The 20,715-nt window shown below is 43.2% G+C and overlaps 1 protein-coding gene across 3 annotated transcripts; it reads right to left on the reverse strand.

The window, feature by feature from the left end:
• Positions 1–1,231: 1,231 nt before the first annotated feature.
• Positions 1,232–16,516, reverse strand: slc36a4 (solute carrier family 36 member 4). 3 transcript variants are annotated; one of them, XR_004776887.1, is made up of 12 exons: positions 15,696–16,516; positions 14,648–14,741; positions 13,038–13,128; positions 11,988–12,076; positions 11,223–11,318; positions 10,722–10,806; positions 10,266–10,535; positions 9,711–9,809; positions 9,448–9,617; positions 8,513–8,682; positions 3,183–3,531; positions 1,232–3,150 (listed from the first exon to the last, which is right to left on the reverse strand). XR_004776887.1 is itself a non-coding variant. In XM_035534017.1 (12 exons), exons 2-12 carry the CDS (start codon positions 15,715–15,717, stop codon positions 3,239–3,241), a joined length of 1,479 nt encoding a protein of 492 aa, XP_035389910.1. In that variant the 5' UTR covers positions 15,718–15,885; positions 16,084–16,516; the 3' UTR covers positions 1,232–3,238. The 3 variants fall into 3 exon arrangements, 2 of the variants coding, with proteins under 2 accessions (XP_035389910.1, XP_026867942.1); XM_035534017.1 differs by having other exon boundaries at positions 1,232–3,531; positions 15,696–15,885; positions 16,084–16,516; XM_027012141.2 differs by having other exon boundaries at positions 1,232–3,531.
• Positions 16,517–20,715: the final 4,199 nt, after the last annotated feature.

A 20,715-nucleotide genomic window follows, 5' to 3' on the forward strand; every position in this document is an offset into this window, starting at 1 on the left:
CCTGCACCAGGTGCTCGGTGCTCTTAAGGGCTCGGTTCAAGTATGCTGGGAGCCCGAACAGAGCAAAGACCTCAGACCACCTGGTGAGCTCTGAACAGCGGTCGAGACAATGTGAGGAAATACTGTGAAAAAAAGAAATTATAGCATGTCAAAAAATGAATTCCCTCACACCCCGACGAGAAGAATTTAAGGGAAATCAGCATTTACATCTTCACGTTTTGGCAGATGTGCTTATCCAGAGAGACTTACATATATTCAGCAGTATGACGATATTCAGCAGTTTGTTGATATTCAGTGGTTTGACCGCTTAAGGTGCAGTCTGTCGGAGGAACCACGTTCCCAACAGCCGTTCCGGGACCTCATTTTAGTGCTCGCTCTCTCTCTCTGTTTCTGCAGGAAGATCTTGCTATATAGTGCCTCATCACTGGGTGAGTGTACAGAACGTTCAATTGCAAGGCCAGTGTTGATTAACCACTAGAAAGCCTTTAGTCTTGGCAAAAGCTGCATCTGGGAAATTGGTATGTTGCGTCTAATCCTGGCAATTGAAATCTGATCAGTTGAATTTTCCACAGTGTGGGAGAGCTGTGGGTATTCCAGCCTTGAATGTGGTGGAAAAACAGTTTTGCATTTCAGAAAGCAAACACATCAACTGCTTCCTTATAAGCAAATGCCTATGAGTACCACAAGCACCACTTGCTGATGTGTTTAGAAAAAAAAAAACAGCCCTAGAATTCAGAAGGATCAAGCAGCAAAAACATTAGAGCACTTATTATTGTAGTATTAAACATCTTAGCTTTGGATCAGATATACATTTGAAAGCGTTACTACTTGCAGTGCCTTGTATTGGATGATATGGTGGATTATTGTCAGTCTCCGCTCTAGGCAACAACACTGAGTACTCTTCTCCTGACTGGCCCTCTTCTACTTTTTTTTGGATCCACACCCCAACTTCTATGCTAACTTGTCTTGCTAACTTTAACAGTTCATTTATAAATAATCTTCCCTGGGTGCTCTGCGTGGAGTCTTGCTTGAGTTCACTAACGCGTTCCTAGCTCCGTTACTTCCGCTCACTTCCTTGGCTGTTAGCTGCTGGCTTATTTTTGTAAGTGGACTCTTTAGTAAACCTGCCTGCCTTGGAGTTTCATTACTTTTAACTAAAGCTCTTGCAAGACTTGAGCTGACGACGCCTGTAAATTTAAATAATTTGTCATTTTGGAGACTTATGGAAATATTTAATGTAATCACCCTCATCTTTATTTTTGCAAAATCTCAGTCTTTTACATAGAAAAGATTCAACAAATTTTACATGATTAAGTATAGTACATTAATGAAGTAACAACACTGCAAATGATGAAATATAAAATAAATCCCAATAAACTACATACAGGTCAGCCTAAACAAATGTATTTCTAAAACACCCACAGATCTTGCATTCCAATTTTTCCCCCCAGTGTTTAGGAGCTAAATAAGAAAACAAACATCCTTCAGTGTAGTTTTGTCTTTTACAGAATGGCCACCAAGGTCTCATAAAATAGTAGTACTCATTAGCACTTCTGCTTTATAAGAATTTGTAAAAAGGAAGTTATTGGTCATCTCAGTGTTTATCTTAAATGGAGTCTCTTTTTGTGTAGCCATTTATGAACTTATCCAAGTGAAAACCAAGCATTTGTGAAATTGTGAATTGTATATCCAAAGGACTGTATGTGAAGGGAGGACAAAGGACCTAAACCAAAACTTTGTGATGCATCACTGCACTCTTTCAGGTTCTGAAAAAAATCTGCATTTATGCCAACAAGCTGGCACTCGTTTGTTGATTTAAAAAAAACAAAAAATAATAATAATAATTTGTGTATCTAAACTGACCAGCTTCTTCCAAACCTTGCCCTTTAAAAAAAAATAAATAAAAAATCATGGTTGATGGTGTTAATTGCTTCAGTCAGTTCCAACATTACATAAAGAGAAATATATATCCACAGGTTGAAGACAACCTGTAATTATGCTTCCGTAAACCAGACACAAATCCTTGGCTAAGCTTAAGTAACAGCTTAACCTCCTTAAGTAAAGGCTTAAAATGGCCTACACTGAAAAGTTACCTCACGTGGGGAAAACCACTTGTGATTAGTCCTGTGGTTAGACACAAAACCCAACCACTGTTAACTGGTGAGCTAAGGAGCTTTAAACCACTGGTTTGATGCACCAACAGACCTCTGCAATGAGTATAGATTGTTTTGGTTGGGCTGCACAAGTGTGTACACAAGAACATTTTTTTGGTTGGGATGCACATGTACGCATTAGAGTTTGCACCGCAAATGTAAACACCTACCTTGCGTTTACACAAACTAGACACTTAGTTTTACGCCTGTAAAACACAAAATGTCAGTCACCTTCTTCTCTGTTCATTACTGATCAGTTTCTGACAACTAGACTGCCTACCAGATAATATTTGGTTAATACATATAAAATGTGCAAAGTTATTAATAAATAAGTCTACCAAAATATTTGGCACATACGTTACAAATCGATAAATCAAATATGTAGAATAAAGTTTCAGGGTCAGATATTAATTTATTAATGATATCTCTGATTAATCAGAGAATAAGCACAGTACATACAGGCTATGCTGCATGACACTATCTAGCACTTTCAGAATACATTTATTGTTTCATTTTATATTTTACAGATATCCCCTTATCTGGGTGAGGCGACTGGCTAAAAGCCATTCTATCTGGAAGTCTATGAAAACATCTCAGAGGTCTCTCATGAAGACCCCTTGTCCAGTCCATCAGCCTTTCACAGGCACACCTACTCACACTCATTCAAATCATAGGAGGTATACGATTTCCTGCAAGGTGCAGACAAAGTCAACCATATATTCACCAGGTGCAGACACACATGGGCACACACACTCACACCCCCTTTTGGATATGGCAGTACCTAGAAAAAGATGCACAACAGATGTCAGCCACTATACGACTGAAGAGCTCTCCTGTAACCACAGTGTTCCTATATTTCACAATCTCTGCAGGGAGTTATCAGGGTTGTGTGTGTGCAAGTATGAATATGTAGTGTTTAACATTAGAATGTAGTTATCTTATATTTGTTAATCCCATTTTACATCATATAGTATTATTCATGTTGTAAAATCTAGTGAGTGTGTGTGTGTGTGTGTGTGTGTGTGTGTGTGTGTGTGTGTGTGTGTGTGTGTGTTTTTCTCTCCTGAGGCTAGTGGGTGTGATCATTAAGAGGGCGGGGCAGTAGGTGTGGTCCAGTTCCTGGCGTCATGGAGACGAGTCTGTCCCTGGCTGTCAGGGTAGATAATCTCTCCAACGGTTACGTATGTCCCTGTGAGGAATCCAAGAAATCCTAGTCCAGCGATGGACACATCCTTTAGGATGAGGAGGGCAGGGGGCCGTGTTGGCATGGCGACAAGCTCCACCAGTGGTGGGAACACAAGCGCAAGGGCGGAGCTACTCACAGCACCCACCAATGAGATCACAAGGTCTAGTCGAGGAACCAACACTGCAACCACACCTATAGAGAGGGGACCCAAACGAGAAAGGAAAGAAATAGTCATCTTTAGCCTTGTTTTGATCTGGGCAAGAATAAAATTTCCCATCACAGTGGCTTGTGAGTTTTATATAGTTACAGAAATAACATCACCAGGGTAACTTTAGTGTACCCAAGCTACTGACATATAACCCAGTGCAGAGTGCAGAATACACACTCTACATTACAACATTATCTGTTACTTCAGTTTGTGTGCTAGATTTTTAAAGTATAAACATATTCCTTGAGAAAAGGCTGTTTGGTAAACCTCATTAGTCCAGTGCCACTGTACCCACCAAAAATACACCATATAGGTAATCTCTGCCTTTTTATGAGTAATGTATATGTGTTAGCAAACTAAAACTAAAATGTAATCGAGTCTAAAGCCAAAAACTAACCACATATGGAGGGCAAAATGTGGGTGTTTTCCCTCCTGCTGAAACATGCCATTTGGCATATTTATTTGACCACTCTGGTCTTGCACTTTGTGTATTGAGGTATAGCTCACGCATGTTGCACCAGTAAGATCTGTGAGAAAATACTGAAAATACATTCTACTGGCAGAATGACAAGTAAACTGAATTTAACTGAATTGCTGTAGTGGAATACAGACATTGTGTCTTATTCAGTTTGGAACCAACTCTGCCTCACTATAATCCATTGAGAGAAAATTTGTGACCATTGAATTGGGATTACTGCATTACCGGCTCAGAAAATGTGATCTGTTCTTTAACTAATACAATAACAGACAAATGCAATCCACCTAAACTAATAAGACAAACTGTATTTCTTGTCAGTACCAATCACATTATTTTAATATTCGATTGATGTTGGGGGAAAAAAAAATATGGAAATCTCCATGCTAATGACTTCTTCAATAGCAAAGCAGAGGCAGGTGTTCCAGTCAATAAGAGGAGATGGGATTATTATGCCCTGCTAAATTAAAATGCGCAATTTAAAATTTTGCAGGGCACAAGAAGGGTTCATGCGAACCCTGATCAAAAGAAACATCACAGGACCTTAGAAGGTGTTATTTAGAGATGCATACATTTGGGGGAAAAAGCTAAGCACATTTCTGAAGTTCATGATTCCAATGTAATGGTGCTGTGCTGGATAACCCTATTACCGATAAAAGGGAGTAGACCATGGATAACAACCCAAACGTCTAACAAAAAATAAATAAAGATTCTTACAAAAGATAACCTGAATGCATGTCCCAATATGCTTCTGAGATAATGTTCTTCCCCCCCAGCAGCAGATGCTTTAACCCAGCTGAGCACGGTGGAGGGAGCATCGTGGTGTGGAGCTACTCGTCCGTCCTATTAATACCACAGCCTTTCGTGGCGAGGAGACTAAGGGGACTAACTTCCACTGCTCTCTCGGGGGAGGGATGGCATGCTGCTGTAGGGATCACGCATTTTGGCGGAAGCATGTGCTCCCCACAGCCTTCCTGGCCGGTAGCCGACATATAGTGGGGGAATAGGCCAGCGAGTTGGTGGCTGGGAAAATGAAGGGTGGAATAAATCTGATCGGAAAATAAAATGAGGAAAAAACAGCAGCGCACCAACGCCGCAGTTTACAGAGTCAGCTGATGTCTTTTTACAGTCAAACTGATGGATGTAGAGAGAGATGTGCACCAAACACACCGGGGTTGACAGAAAGAAAGAAATATGAAAAAATAAAAATAAAAAATAAGATGATTGTGGAGCTGGAAAACCATAGTGAAAACAGCTTTTGATATGGCTGATTTTCTGCTTGAACAATCAAGTAAACTTTAGCACTGTTTAAGTAAACTAAACTTCAGGGCATACAACAGTAATTTAAAGGCGATGCAAAGTTCACGATTCACTGGAGAGAACAGACACCGCTCACAGGTGTTGTTTAACACGACGTTAATTTCAGCTCGCGTTCACACAAACTTCTTCAGTTAATAAACTGTAAAGGGAATATCCATGGATTGCAGGTTAAAATTAGCCTCCCGGGATTGGAGACATTTACGGCATTTAGCTGACGCTTTCATTCTAAGTGACTTTCAATTATGACTGAGTACAACTTGAGCAACTAAGGGGTAAGGGCCTTACTCAGGGGCCCAACAGTAGCAACTTCGCAGTGGGGGGGAATGAACCAGCAACCTTCCGATTACAAGTACCTTAACCACTGAGCTACCACTGCCCCTGACAGACGAGTTACCCAGCAGACCAATATGTGACTTTGCATAGTACAGATGGCGTGCGTTTTGTGTTTGAAATGTAGTGCGTGTCAAGGTATTTGCCGATGGGCATCTAAATCAATATCAATACTGTGTGTTGTGCCAACAGTGAGAACAGAACTTTTCCACAGCCCTGAAAAATGAGGACAAGCCAATTAACGCACAAACAGCTCCAGGCTACAATGGTTCATAAAAAGGCTACACAGAAAGGCAGAGAACACACTTGATTAGTTCATGATACGATACTCTTAGTGTCTTCTCTTTCAAGCACACACACACGCAAACATTTGCCAATATGCACAAATACACATAAAAGACAAAAAGTGCCGTTCTCTCCTTCTCTCTTGTGCACCCACATGTGTGTGTATACACACACACACACACACACACACACACACGTTTATAAACCTGCCTGATGCTGCCACCCTGAGGACATTTGTGCACAGAACAACAGAACACAGAAAAGATAGGAAAGAACAAGGAGAGAAAGAAGGGAGTGATTGAGAGAGAGAGACTTACAGGAGGTGTAAGACACAAACAGGGAGAACGAGAGACAGGCACAGAGAGAAGGGAGAAAAGCATCCGAGTCTGAGTTTGATGCCCTTTGTGTGCTGTAGCCATGAAGCCATTTTGTTTAAGCTGCTCGAGTAGGAATACCGCGATCTCCAAGGGGAGGGGTCAGATCGACTGTAGCGCAGGTATAAATGCTGAGAGCTCCAAGTGCTGTGCAGATACCAACGACTAAGAATACTAATGTCATTTCTTTCATTGACAACGCAGCCTGACTGCAGTTTAAGCCGAACTGAAGGAGAGGCGCCTGATCCATCAGTTTTAACATTGATTAGATCCATTATGTTGCATCTCATAGGCTCAAGATATTTTCTTGCTATATTAACATGTTTTCAGTTACATTTATGACAATTGTGACAGAATATGAAAATGACCATAGATCGTCTCATCAGAACACTATGAAATGGATTTTTTGTTTGTGTTTTGCTTGAAATATGATGCCACCATAAACATATAAGCCTCACAGCTAAACAACACTGCGTCCCACCATGGAACTTCCATCACAGGCCACAAATACAGACAAAAAGCACACGGCGCAAGTCAGGAACTTACCCAGCACAGGGTACACGTGCACACCCACTCATTCATAATGCAGCAATTTAGAGATGCTATTTGGCCCAATACACACATCTGTGTAACTTGGGAGGAAACCGAGACAGAGGCCAGGAACTGGTACCAACCTCTGGCCTCTGGAGCTGTGAGGTATGACTGCTAACACTAACTTTTACATCAAGAATAAAAATTTGTTAGCTGGCTCCAACAGAACAGGATAATACATGGAGAACAAATTTCAGTAGTCCTAAGAGACATTTAAAAAGAACATGGACGATGGAAACAAGATAATGAAAACTTGTCACATTACCATCTTTCAGAGAGATCCACAAATGACAGGCTTGTTGTTTAAAACCTCTTACGATTCTTACGGTACAAGAACCGCCATTGTGAACATCACTACATAACCCTCTCACAGGCTCACTACAGAGCTAAATGAGGAGTCTCATGATTGAGCTCTGTAATAGGGATCTCCACAGAGCTCTGGGATAGGCCTCACCACAGGCGATGGTACCCATGGTTCTGTCATAACTAAGTGATGTGTGTCATGGTTGGTAAATGGCCTTAAGGAGGAACCCTGAGATGGGCCTCCTGGTGGAACTCCATGACAGGTCTGTCACCATAGGGGCGGCAGGTAATATTTCAGAGAGACTCCTGGAGACAGAGATAAATGAGTGGACACTGGATGAACCCTCAACTAGGCCGTGCCCCCCCCCCGAAAATCTATATCTTCACATATACTATGCACAATGAAGATATCCAAGCCAAGAGTCATGTTAAATAAAAACACACACCACTTCAGCCACTCACACACAAACAGTGTTCAGGCGCTGGTCTCAAACCATTATGGAGCTCACAAGGACAGGGAGCAAAGGCCAGACAGTGAGGGAGAAATGTAGGAGCAGAGATGAGAAAAGGAACAAGCGCAGACTTACACTCACACTGATGAGGGAAAAAAAGTACATCTATCCGCAGGGTGCGATGTGATGGACAAAGTGCAACACATGGAAAGGAATGTGGAGAGAGAGAGAGAGAGAGAGAGAGAGAGAGAGAGAGAGAGAGAATAAGAATAAGATGAAGAAAAAAACTGAACAAGAAACTGTAAAAGGAGAGTAAAAGAAAGAGGGGACAAGCGAGAGAGAGAAATAGACAGACACAGACAGAGATGGGATAGGGAGATGAGTAAGTGGTTGCTTAAAGAAATATTCCAAGGCTGAGTACAACTATTATAAAATTATTATTAAAAACTCAAGCATCTCACAAGCACACAGAATCACACTCACTCTCTCTCTGTCTCACACATGCATGATCACGTTCACCTTCTCAATCTCTCCCTCACACACACACCATCAATCCTGTATTCTTTCTTTCTCCCGCGCGCACACGCTTCTTGCAACAATACAAAATAAAACCTAGATATGCATGCCGGTAAACATTGAGAAGAATCCTGTGAGAGGAATCCAATTGAAGAGCACAATTCTCCTCTATCCAAACAACCAGCAGAGGAGAGAGGGGGAGATGGATACACACGCAAATATGTGCGCACACAGATTTACTCCGTGGTTTATTGCTGCCATGGTCAAACAGAACAAGCGGTTAAGTCTGAGAGAGAATAAGTGTGTGTGTTACACTTACAGGTGAGAGTGGCGAGCAGGGCTCTGGTGAAGAGGTCAGCTGTGTACCTCCATGGCTCTGAGATGTTCTTACACACCACAGGCACCAGTATCTCAGCAGGAACAAAAAACTGAATAGCAAAACTCACAAACACGCCAAACGAATACAGAACCTTCACCAGCAGATTAGACCTGCAAGACACACACGTGCACGCACACACATTTAAATACTTCATTTGAATTCTCATCTAAGATAAATGCTCAAAACATAATCCATACACTTGTTCAGAGTCATTATGCAATTCAAACTTCTGCCCACAGTAAGTCACACCTTAAAGATACAAATAACAGAGTCTTCTCCAGATACGCAAGCTGTCTATAATGGCTGATACCGAGCAGTCCTGTAATAACTGATACTGAGCAGTACTTTGCTAGCTTGGCTTTACTTTACCCAAGTCCAGCAGTGTGTAAAACCCTTACACACATTAGTCTTAACAAACTAGAGAGAGCCTCACCCACTTGTCACCATTAATACAAACTAGAGGGAGCCCTGCCCTCTTTGTGCCCATTAATACAAACTCTGCCCCTGTTACACCCACATTAGTGGGCCTGCACTAGCCTTGGCAGTCAATTTTAACTTACACAATGTCCAACAGAGTTCTTTAGTTGCTGTTTAGCAGCTCAAACACTTCTTTTTTGGGGTTCTCCTTGACTGATTTTTAGAATAGCCAATAGCTAGAATAGCTGTAGCTAATTGAGAGATACATGGGTTTTATAACTGAATTTTCAGATAAATATCAAAATATAGCCAAAAGTTTAGAATACAAAACAAAAAATAAATAGTCATATCTAACAGAACAAAAGTCAATCAACCATACATATAAGCATCAAACTTTTGTTCAAAGTTAGACAACATAAGAAACAGATTAAAAGATAAGTTTACGATGATTGCTTTACCAGGTGTCATGTGGCAGGTTGAGTGTGATGCTTCCTTTGATGTCATCACCGAAGTGCAGGTAGCCCAGCGTCGCCAAAGAAACGTAAAGCACAATAACAATGGCCATACCGATGTTAAGAGCCTGTTGAAAACGCCTCGACTCTCTCATCTGGTTCTCTAGAGGAAGCACCTGAATTACAGGATAGAAAAGGACTGTTTTTATGTATGTGTGACACACCATGTACACACACCCCTCAAAAATGTTTAGAAGGACAATACTCACCACCCCAATCCCTTCAAAGGCAAAGATGGCAGTCCCAAAAAAGAAAGGGAACTTACTCCATGTGGAAACATATGGAAGCTGCCGAGGATCCCCCACATCCTACACACACACACACACACACACCCCAATTCCAACACTTTCCAAAACCCAGAAATACATAGACACACCATTTCATGCTTACACACCACAAATATCTTCTCTTTTGGCATACACTTTAGCATAAAATTCTTTGACTTGCTTTTAAAGGGGAAACAACTTTGCACATGTGCCCAATTCAACTGTGTGTGTTCTCAACTGAAAACATCCCAAAGTCCCAATCAAGCTCATTTACAGCTGTCTGAGAACTCTGGTGATTATTTTATTTCAGTTTCTTCCTGATTATCGTCAGTGTTCCATTTGTGTGCTATTTATTTGGGATTTATTAAATTGTTTTGATAAAGTGCATTTTTATTGGAGTGTTAAGCACTTCAAACTGCATTTAAATTTGTAAAGCATGATTAAAGTGTTTCCTTCGTCATCATCATCACCACCACCAGGTAATGCTTGAACACTCACACTGAGGACATAGGTGAAGATGAGCACCAGACTGACGGCCATGCAGAGGTTGGCGGCCGCACAGAGGGTGGCCATGTTCCTCAGATCCCTGATGAAGGTCAGGAGGATGAGGAAGGGCAGGAGGAAGAGAATGTACAGCCTCTGGTCCAGCCCCGTCATCACAGAGACGGCAGGCTCGTCCAGAGGGGAAGAAACACTCCCTTCTGAGCTGTTGGAGTACAGCATTGCCACTACCACTGCAGTTGTGTTGGTATAGTGACCCTCCACTACCTGCGTGTGCACACACACACACACACACACACACACACACACACACACACACACACACACACACACACAACCACACACAAACAAACAAACAAACTCCAATCAGTTACACTCTCCAACCATAAATGTGGTGGATTCTTACTGAACAATTGTGTGTGCTGAAGTGTACGACTGGATCGGGGTGTTTACCTGTTTGATGTTCTCAGCCAGGAAGACAAAGTAGACGCTACAGAAGCCCAGCTGGGTCAAAACCAGAAAAAAATCAACTAGTTTTCTAAAAGGGGAAAAAACAAATCATGAAAACATGAGAGAGGCAAAAAAAAAAAAACCAGCTGATGAAGATAACGTGGAAGTGTCTGGTCTCATGTCAAATCATTGGAGGCATCACAGATCACAGAGCCACTACAAAATCAGGCATAAAAGTCAATTGTCCTGAAGAAAATGTAGTTCTAATGGTTAATATCAGAAAGTTGTCCTTTCCAAAATATGGTAGATTATGTCCAAACATTGTCACATAAGATAAAATGAGGACAGACACTTTTCAGTGACAGAGGAAGTTCATTTATAAATTAGGAAAAACTAATTAAAAAAAGCTTATTATACACTCAGGCATTATTAAAGCACTTTCGCACACGGGGTCTCTGTTCAAATAGGGACACAACTGGTAAACTGCATGATGGGATAGCTTACCTCCCAAAAGGGGCACCTTTCTTCAGGTACTGGGAGGAGCTCATCTCCATGGCAACAGCTACAGTGTTACTGTAACCAAGGGTAGATCTCTTCAATCTGAGAGAGAGGTGTGGGGGGAAGAAGAGAGATTGTGTCTCTAATGTGCTAGACATTTGGAATGCTGTAATTCCTGGCCACTTCAGACCTGTACTACTCTTTCATTTTTCAAATCTAAACTTAAATTTTGACATTCAGTAAGTCTAATCTTCCTCAACCAGCATGACTTACACTGTTGTTCTTTCGTATTGTACATGGACCTTTGATCTGAGAAAGCCGCTTTAGTAATTAAACATGTTAGCAGTATTACTACCAGTAGTAGCATAATTATTTGGCTATTCTAGAGAAAAAGAGAAAATTATTGTGTGAACTGATAAAAACAGTAGATCCTACAGGTGTGCTTATAGATATGTTTTCTGCGTGTACAAACTGTACCATGCAGGTGTGTATGAGATCAAGGTACTGTCAATCTTACTCAGTCTCTCATTCTCACTCAAGCATGAACACGGACTTTTTTCTATGATGCCGTGTTTGGAAGTCTACCACTTTACTCCTATAGCTGGGAATTAAGTGACTCGTGTGGGTATAGGTGTGTGTGAGTGTGTGTGCTAATAGAAAGATGCATGTCCACACACACCCAAGGTCACAGTTTTGTTTGATATACAAGTGCACTCATAAGGGCAAATGGCTTTATGTGCCTGGAGGACTAATTAAGGGCTGGATGCTCACCTTTCACTCAGCTGGTGGCTGCAGTTTACCAAGATGTGCATACAGTGAACACAGACCACACCCATCAGCACCAAACACACCGGCCCCAACTACGGGGGGAGGTCAGACAAAGACAGACAGAAATGTGAGGGAAACCAGGTGCATACAAGATTTTTACATGCCCCAGTGTTTGTATAGTCAACTCACTCCAAGCAGAGGCCCATGTATAAGAGCGAGTAGAAACAAGTTGAATTGTACCTGCTGACAACACTGAACTACTCCTCAAGATGGAGAATTAAAGAACGACCTCTCTAAGAGAGGCACAGGCAATTTATTAAGGATGCGAGAGTAGGGTCTGACGCTCATATTACCATATGAATAAACCCACTAACAAATACAGGATGAGTAAATAACAGCACATCATTTCAAACACACATTTAAGCTTATTAAGTAACATTCAGATACATTGGTAGACAAATACTGTCCGAGATCTACAATATATTACAGGTTGAAACTACGCTAATGGGATAACCACACTGGCCTGGAATCAGCTGCAAGCTTTTCATATTCTTATGCTTACATTAAATGACCATGAGAAAATAAAGATCATTCTTGAGGAGCATAGAGCCTGTGCCTATAACAGGCAGTATAGTATAATCACATCACTAACTTTTATCTCAATTGCTTTATGCCCCAGACAGATTGTCTAATTATACCTTTTATTTAAGTAACATGATACTTAAATGTGACTGTTTTCATATAAGAACATCTATGAATGTGTCATTAACTACCATTTCAAACGAGTGAATGAGCAAAGATATACAGTGAATGATCCAGAACTGCAGTCTAAACCCATGCTTGCACTTCTGCAGGGTCATTGTGTCACAGCCACAAAAAGGGCATGGTTAACATGGGCAACTTCTCCTGAATGGGTGACAGGCCTAATACTGAGCCAAACCAGATTTGAGAGATTGCTACGTATAAGTGAAGGGGCAGCAGGAAGCTGGTCCAAGACCGGCAGTGCCGGCCAACGAAGCCAAGCCAGGGTGAGGGCAGGCAGATGTTACCCACCACTATCCCAGCATTCTTCAAGGCCAGAGGCAGTCCAAGCAGACCAGTGCCAATATTGCCTTTTAACAGATGAAGTAAGGTCTGAGTGAACCTGAGAGAGACAGACAAGACACAGAAAGAGAGATGGACAGAGTTATAGAGAGAGAGAGATCAGGAGACAGAGATACAGGAAAGAGAAAGATGGACAGAAACAGATGAAGAGAGAGAAAGACCAAGTTATGGTTAGTTTTAAAAATTATTAAATAGAGAGGCTGCTCATTTTGCACATGGATGCAATGCATGCTTGTTTTGTTCAGCAGAGTTCCACTCTGGACCCAGTAAATGGATGCACATACAGCCTTATGTCAGTGACAACCCACAGGCCTGCATCATGAGCACACACCCTGGTGTGGAACCCCCTCAAACAAGTTTCATCAAGTCCTCAGAAAGGCAACACAAGATCTTCATTTTGGCTAGACTGGAATTCTGGACCTGTGCTCTCATTGGTCAATGCTTTTGGCTGTTTCTGACTGCTTATTTTTTGAAATGCTCTCAAGGCCCCCTTATTACAGCCACTGAAAGACATTTCATCCTTCTTTGTGATTCCACTGGCTGCTAGGGACACTTTTATACTGTAATTTCTGTAAGTAAATGAACAAGCAGGTAAGCAAAGCCAAGAAGCATAACCTTACCCTTCTTGATGTTTTGTTTTCCAGCAAGACCATCTTGACTCGCTTTGGGGGTCTTACACTCTACTTTAAATTCTAAATGCAACAGTTCCAGAAGAATGTGGGTGACAAAAGCTTTGGTAAGTTCACCAGGCTCACCTCCGCCCTCTAGAAGAGTGGGTAGCTCGCACACCAGTCCAATTTCATTTAAATGAATAAAATGCACTGGCCAAAAGTATGCGGATGCCCCTGTGAATTAGTTCATCTGTCTCAGCCACATCAATTGCTAACAGGTGTATAGACTCGAAACACACAGCCATGCAATCTCCATAGACAAACACTGGCGGTAGAATGAGTTGTATGGAAGAGCTCAGTAACTTGGCACCGTCATAAGATACAACACTTTATGCCATGCTAGGTCTGCTGTAAGTGCTATTATTATAAAATGGAAAGAGCAACAACAGCTGAGCCACAAAGCTGCCAACCGCATACACTCTCAGAGCAAGGCTACCCAGTACCGAAGAGCAGCCCATGTTAATTACACATACTGTGTTACGTCATTGACCACAGAGCTCCAAACTAACCCAGGAAGCAACACCAGCACTGTGTGAACTGTAACTGACGTTTCACAAAATGGGTTTCCATGGCCGAGCAGCTGCACAAAAGCCATATGACTCGATATTAACTCGATATTAATGCTCTTCATACTGGAATGGTATGGCTAACAAGCTCATACAGGTGTTATGGTCAAGCACCCAGACACTTTTGGCCATAGAATGCATGTGCCTGACTTGTGACCTTCCGTATGCTGTCACCCAGGTTTGCAGGAACCAATCAGACTACCGCTTCGTTGGTCTTCAGAAGTGTGCGAAGAATGCTGAGGTTGTGCAGCACTCTGGACGGTGGGAATCGGGAACCGAGGAGAGCAGGCAGGCATGCCCGCGGTTTGGCGGTCAGACTCACGTGATGCCATGCGGCTGCTGCTCCTTGTCGAGGTCTTCGTCAGAGCTTTCCTCGCCGCTTGCCTGCTCCATCAGTGGCGTCAGTACCTCCATATCTACTCAGGGCCAGAATACAAGGCTCAGCAGGCCACACTGTGCCACCACCACCTTCCTGAACGTGCAATCTTATGCGCACATAAAGGAAGATGGGAAACACTGCAAAGGCATGTGCCAGTGATGTTAAACAAATGCCAGACACAGCATATTGTCCAACTGTATCTCAAAATGATCATTTTCATATCGTCTCTGAAACACAGAACTAAAGTGCAGGAGGATTCTTTTACAACCACGGGAATTAGCAATTAACAGTTCATGCACCAAGGAATGACCATGCCTTCAGCATAGCGCAAATGACGCAGTGACTCTAGGATTTCCTGTGGTATAAGGTAACATCTGTCTTACTCCAGTGCTCATCTGCAACAGCCTTCAAAGGTTTCTCCACTGAAGAACCTGCCAGGTCCCCAACTACGTCTCCTTTTGGTAGGTGAGGTGTCTAAACATCCCCAACTGGTGTTTTCACAACTGCTTAGACTCAAATTTGTGGTAATGAAGAGCCATTGAAGGGCTAAAGTAATAAGGAGTTAAGAGTCAGAGGTCAACTTTACCACAGGCATCTGGTAGCCTGGACCTGCCGGGCCGGAGTAGTCCATGCTAGCAGGCCCGCGAGGACAGTGTCACGTGCTGCTAAAGTCATCTCTCTGAGTGTTGGCACGCTCACATGAGAATCACATTTTGGAATGTAACTTTGGAGATTTGAGAGAAAGTGTACTTGGCTACATAAAATATACTAAACAACAACAGGGGAGTGTACTTCCCTACTTTATATCAATACTATTAATAAAGATACTTTACTTCCTTCCAAGGAAGAGAAGGAACCACCCCTATATAGGGCAAAGCTCCCTCACAGGAAGGGAGAAAGAGATCCCTAACCCTACACTACGGGTAGCCTGTTTGAGACAAAAGATGGGGAAATCGGCTTAAAGGTGTTACGGAGATTAACGAAGGTTTACCTAGCTGTTCCGGTGATGCCATCTTCTACAGGTCATTTGTGCGGCGTGAAGGAGTAGTTCGCATGCGGGCGAATGCTTTGCCTTCCGGAGACTATAACCTGCCACTTCGGTGGTACCGTCTCACACACCACACACACACACACTTATCAGCCCTGCGGTTACATTGATCCCGTGTCGGTGAACCGGATATCTGCAAATAAGGTTTACTCAGCGCAGCCAACAGCGGCAGAGGCACTAAAAATATGCCAAGTCCATCCAAAATACGGTTGTCTTATGCACCGTTAGACTGATGAGAAACCGGTTACTAGCTGCGACCACATGGGATGGATGCCATTTCAGTTTATTAATCCGAAGAATAGCGAAGCGATTGTACACCGCAGCTTCTTACCCACGGAGCGCAGAAGCACTCTCGTCCCCACTGACGTGGAAGCAGCGTCGGCTGTGCGCCGTGGCAAAACACGCAAACGACTGGCAAATTCGTCTGTCGAATCGCGTTACGGAGAGCACATACACGAGATAAAAAAAAAAAAAATGTGCACAAATCAGTTTCGCTCGTCCTCTCGAACGGTTTCCGGGTCCTCACGCAACTTGTATCCTGCCTTCCATAGCGTACATGACTGACTCTCGCCGACAAAATGTGCGGAAAACGTCACCCGTCCCTCTCCCTGAGGTCCCGTGACGGGAGCGCTTCTTAAAGTAACCGCAACTCCACGCACAGTATCAGATTAAATCGGCGCTGAACTCACAGCGCGGTACCGTTCCTTACCGATATCCTCATCATCTTGGCAAGTGTCCCTCTAGGGACACTAGGGTCCCTCTATTCTCGGTCATGTGGACGTATATTATGACTAGTCTATAAAAGCTAGACTTGCTGATCATCCGCATTGGCACTATTATTTGGATTGTAACTTGTCTGAAGCTGTTAAGTATTCAGACTGATGTAGCGCTTAGTCTTTTATTTACCAGTCATTAATATAGCCCTTTGGTTTGATTTGTAGAAACATTCAAACTAACGCCTAATCTTCTTGTGGAGTTTACCAAAGATCCGGCAAAACGGGCTTTTCCCCGGTATAGGAGCTGACATTCCTAAACGAGTCTTGTGGTAATAGAACCTCCCTTCAAACAAGAAGCACCACACCCATTAACTCACACTACTAGGTCTAGTTTGAGTTTTCTTCTAGGAACTTCTAGGAATCAGGAACTTTCTGCGTTTTAATGCGGAGCCAACACGTTTAAATAAACCTATCATTCACCGCTAGGGGGTGCCACTGGAGTAAAATAGCCGAAGCAAGAATTATACAGGAGTGTCTGTGTAAAATGTTACGTATTATTGTGTCATTTTAATTAACTCATTCATTATATGCAACACATTCCAAGTTAAGGCACGTTTCCAATGTGAGGCCAATCTGACAAAAATAAAACCTGCATATGTATGCTGGCCTCTGCAACTGTACATTTCAATTGTACACTTCACAAATACAAACTCAGAATAGTGAACACATGTATGTGCATACACCCCCTCGCTCACACACTCACAGACACACAAACTTTGAACTGTGAACATAACTATCCCAAAACCTAGCTTCTTTAAGGCACACTGTCTGGGTTGTCTGAGTGCTCCGTTGCTGTCACTATGTGCTAGCTAATCAACTATTTCCAGAGTGAAGACATGAGCACACTTTAACCAGGCAATGAACTCTGAGTAACACTTGAAAAGTCCAGACACAGATAAGATTATATACACAGATAAGACTATGTACACAGTTACATACATCTGGTAAGTGTACTGCTAGAAGTCTCTTTGATGGTCATGCACGGTTTGTTACCCATCCTCCGGCTCACCATTGGTCAGTTTCTGACCACATGATGCTGCTGGCTGGATGTTTCCAGGTGGAGGACTACCCTATTCAGGAGTGACACTGCTGCATGAATACTCCTAATGGACAACACCCACTACTATGCCATTATGATAATATCACCTGCCCTCATTGAGGATGGTCCTCCACCCAAATAACAACTGCTCAGCTGTGGTCCCACAGACATAAACTGACCACTGGTGATTAAGGCAGGAGGTGGCTGATGATTTGTGCTTGGCAACAGACAAGCTAGAGTCTCCAGGGAACTAAACTCTGAAGGGGGATAGAGCTCATACAGCAGGGTTAATGCCAACTATTACTTTGCAATTACTAAATATGAAAGCATAACTAAATACCTTCAAATGGTACATTTACATAAAGAATTAGGGCAATTTTCAGAGAGAAGTGACAGTTCGAATGCATAAGTGGACGAACACTGTGTGCATGTATGTGTGTGTATGCTAGAGAGGTGTAATGTTAAATGATGGATGATTCAATGCATGAATGAGTACTGCTCCTGGCTCAGGCTGGAGCTGCTGAATTTTAGGTGCTTTGGCATGAAACTAGAACCCTGTAAACATGGCCTGAGCCAACATGGCTGCCTCAGTGGTTCTGAGCTTGGCTGTCTTGGAGTGGTTCCTCCTCCAACTGAAGCCAAAATGGCTCCTTCACAGTCATGTGGTGCAAAGCAAACTTCTCTACCTTATGCAATCAGTCCATGGACCATTTTAGTCTGTCCACTGAAGTGGAGAAAGAAAGAGAAGGAGGGATGTCTGGGTATTTGGGTCACATGTCCGCTGGACAGCTCCATGTTTGGGGGGTGAGAGGAGGTGAGAGGAGGCAGTGTCCGGTGGAATATTTGGTGCGCGTCTTCTGCACATCCCCGGGTCTGTTGGGATGGCTGTGATTGGGTATACTGCTCATCTCCAGGTTTGTTAAGACGCTCGGGGGCAGGTTATCCAAGTGCTGTGGTATGTCTGAGGGCGGGTTTTTCCAGATGTTGTAGATGTGGTGGGCGTGGCTGTGGGCAGGTCTTTGGGGGTCGAGAGCCTATTGGACAGCTCCGGGTCGGGTGGCCACGTAGACGAAGACGACGATGAGCAGCACGAGGACAGCGAGCGTGGGCAGTACCACGGTGGCCACCTGCTCGCGGGCCTCCTGCATAGCCTGCTTCCTCTCCTTTTTATCCTTCCACGACTCCTTCTTCGGCTTGCCCTTCAGCTGCCGCATGATGCCTCGCACTCATTCACACAGGAAAGGCTGTCTCACACTCTCACTCACAAACACAGACGCACACACACACAATCCCTCACACATGCCAGAGCAGCAGTGATCACATATACAGAGCCTCCAAATCAATGTTCTCAGCCTGCAAAAAAAGCAGTGTGTGAAAAAGACATTCATTATTTACTTACTGATAGTTGGCCTGCTTTTATGTATAAATTAGACTAGACCAAGAGTGCATAAAATGAGATTGAGTAACATTATTGTAATATATAGGCATGAGTTATAGGTCGATTCAGGAAAATTTGTGTTTTTCTCCCTTTCTAGGTTTCTGCAGAAACTTTCCACTTGTAGTCATAGCAACTGTGCAAAGACCAGCAGTGAAAATGCTGATGTGGGGGCAACAAAACCCCTTCCAAATACAGGGTAACATTCTCCCCACATACAGACATGTGCACACCCACCCCCACACAAACACAAACATGCACACACAAGCCAAAACAGAAATCGAGCTCCAAATGCCTCTTCCAGGCAAACAGGAACTGGGTGTAAAATGCTAAACTTCCTGTACGTGTATCTGCTATAATAGCTCACTCCACTGTACACAACAACCTTTAGGCGACAGTGTCATTTCTTTCATATCATCACTGACTGCAGTCAAGAAGGTCTGGTGGTGCTGTTGGCGACTTTGTGCAACTTTATGACGACGATCTAAAGATACTGACGAAAAACAAAATCAAACACCTCTCTGATCCAGATGTGTCCGGTTAAACCCAGCCTCCTCTCAACAAAGCCACACGTGGGTGTGACGACGTTCCTTCAAAACCCGACTGCTCGCGCACGTTTGATTTATTTACTAGAAAGGTTCGAGTTTTATGTTCGGCTTTCCAGGGCATTAAGACAAACTCTGTCCGAAATTCTAGTAATCTCTATCACAACATCTTTAAAGTTTACACTTGCTGTCTTAGCCAAGAGTTAGTAACTTTTTGTGCAACTCGTGGAAACATCTGACAGCCAAGGAAAGTTGCAGCTTCGCCACAGCCACGCAGTACCATAAACGGTCCGCATGTGGCAAACTCATTACCCCTGACAAAACACGGGACGAAAACAAGGAGAGGCGTTATAAACCCACTGCTCGATATGCTTGAAACGACCGTATTGAAAATCTCAAATCCACGCCAGCTAAAACGACAGTCTTGCTAAACGCATGAGTCTGAAATCGGACTCTGTTGCCGTTTATAGCAAGTGGATTGTGAACGACGTGTAGTCACATACTTTCCAACACTTTCGCTTACCTCGTTTAGTCCCGTTTAATCAAACGGGGAGTGCCGTTCGCAGCTCCCTGATTCTGTCAGCACTTCCAGTCGGCTGTATCACTATTTTCCCTCCGCTCGTGTGCTGTTCCGGCGGCTCTTGACTGCGCGCGGAGGCTCGTTCGCCGTCGCGTGTTTCGCTTGACCGGGATTACGTGGCAGAAGAGCAGTCAGTCTCGTGCACGGGGGGGGGGGGGGGGGGGGGGGGGGGAGATGCGCGAACGCGCGCTCTGTGGCACGAGCGTCTCCGCTTAGGAGCAGTTGCTGCTTGAAAACAGCTGCCGGGTATCTCAGTTACAGCGTAAATGAAAAAGTAAACTTGACAGAATATAAAACCGTAATAACTTTATCGCATCACTTATCTGCGAATATTCCCAAGATTACTCTAGAATTATGCTGATTTTCATGCAGAGGTGTATGTGAACTTTTTAGTTTTCACTTGCATGTAGTGACACGAAAGCACATCGTCCTATATATAATATAAATGTATTCTTATATATAAATTTTGTCCCAAATGCAGATTGTCACAACAGTTATTTGAACTCATTACTTGTTCAAATAACAGTAACTGACACTGTTTTGATCTAACCGTGAGCTCCATTTGAAAACTGGAGCAAATCATTCTGA

The sequence above is a fragment of the Electrophorus electricus genome, chromosome 15, assembly GCF_013358815.1.
Source record: "Electrophorus electricus isolate fEleEle1 chromosome 15, fEleEle1.pri, whole genome shotgun sequence".
NCBI lineage: Eukaryota > Metazoa > Chordata > Actinopteri > Gymnotiformes > Gymnotidae > Electrophorus > Electrophorus electricus.

What these genes read in the sequence shown, in the direction of transcription:
- slc36a4 (XM_035534017.1), bottom strand. Translation starts at nt 15,717, where the DNA reads ATGGCATCACCGGAACAGCTAG. An exon ending in TCTTCACCTATGTCCTCAGT is followed by an intron (nt 9,810 to 10,265) that starts GTGAGTGTTCAA and finishes GTGTGTGTGTAG; the next exon opens with GATGTGGGGGATCCTCGGCA. An exon ending in AACCTGCCACATGACACCTG is followed by an intron (nt 8,683 to 9,447) that starts GTAAAGCAATCA and finishes TGTGTCTTGCAG; the next exon opens with GTCTAATCTGCTGGTGAAGG.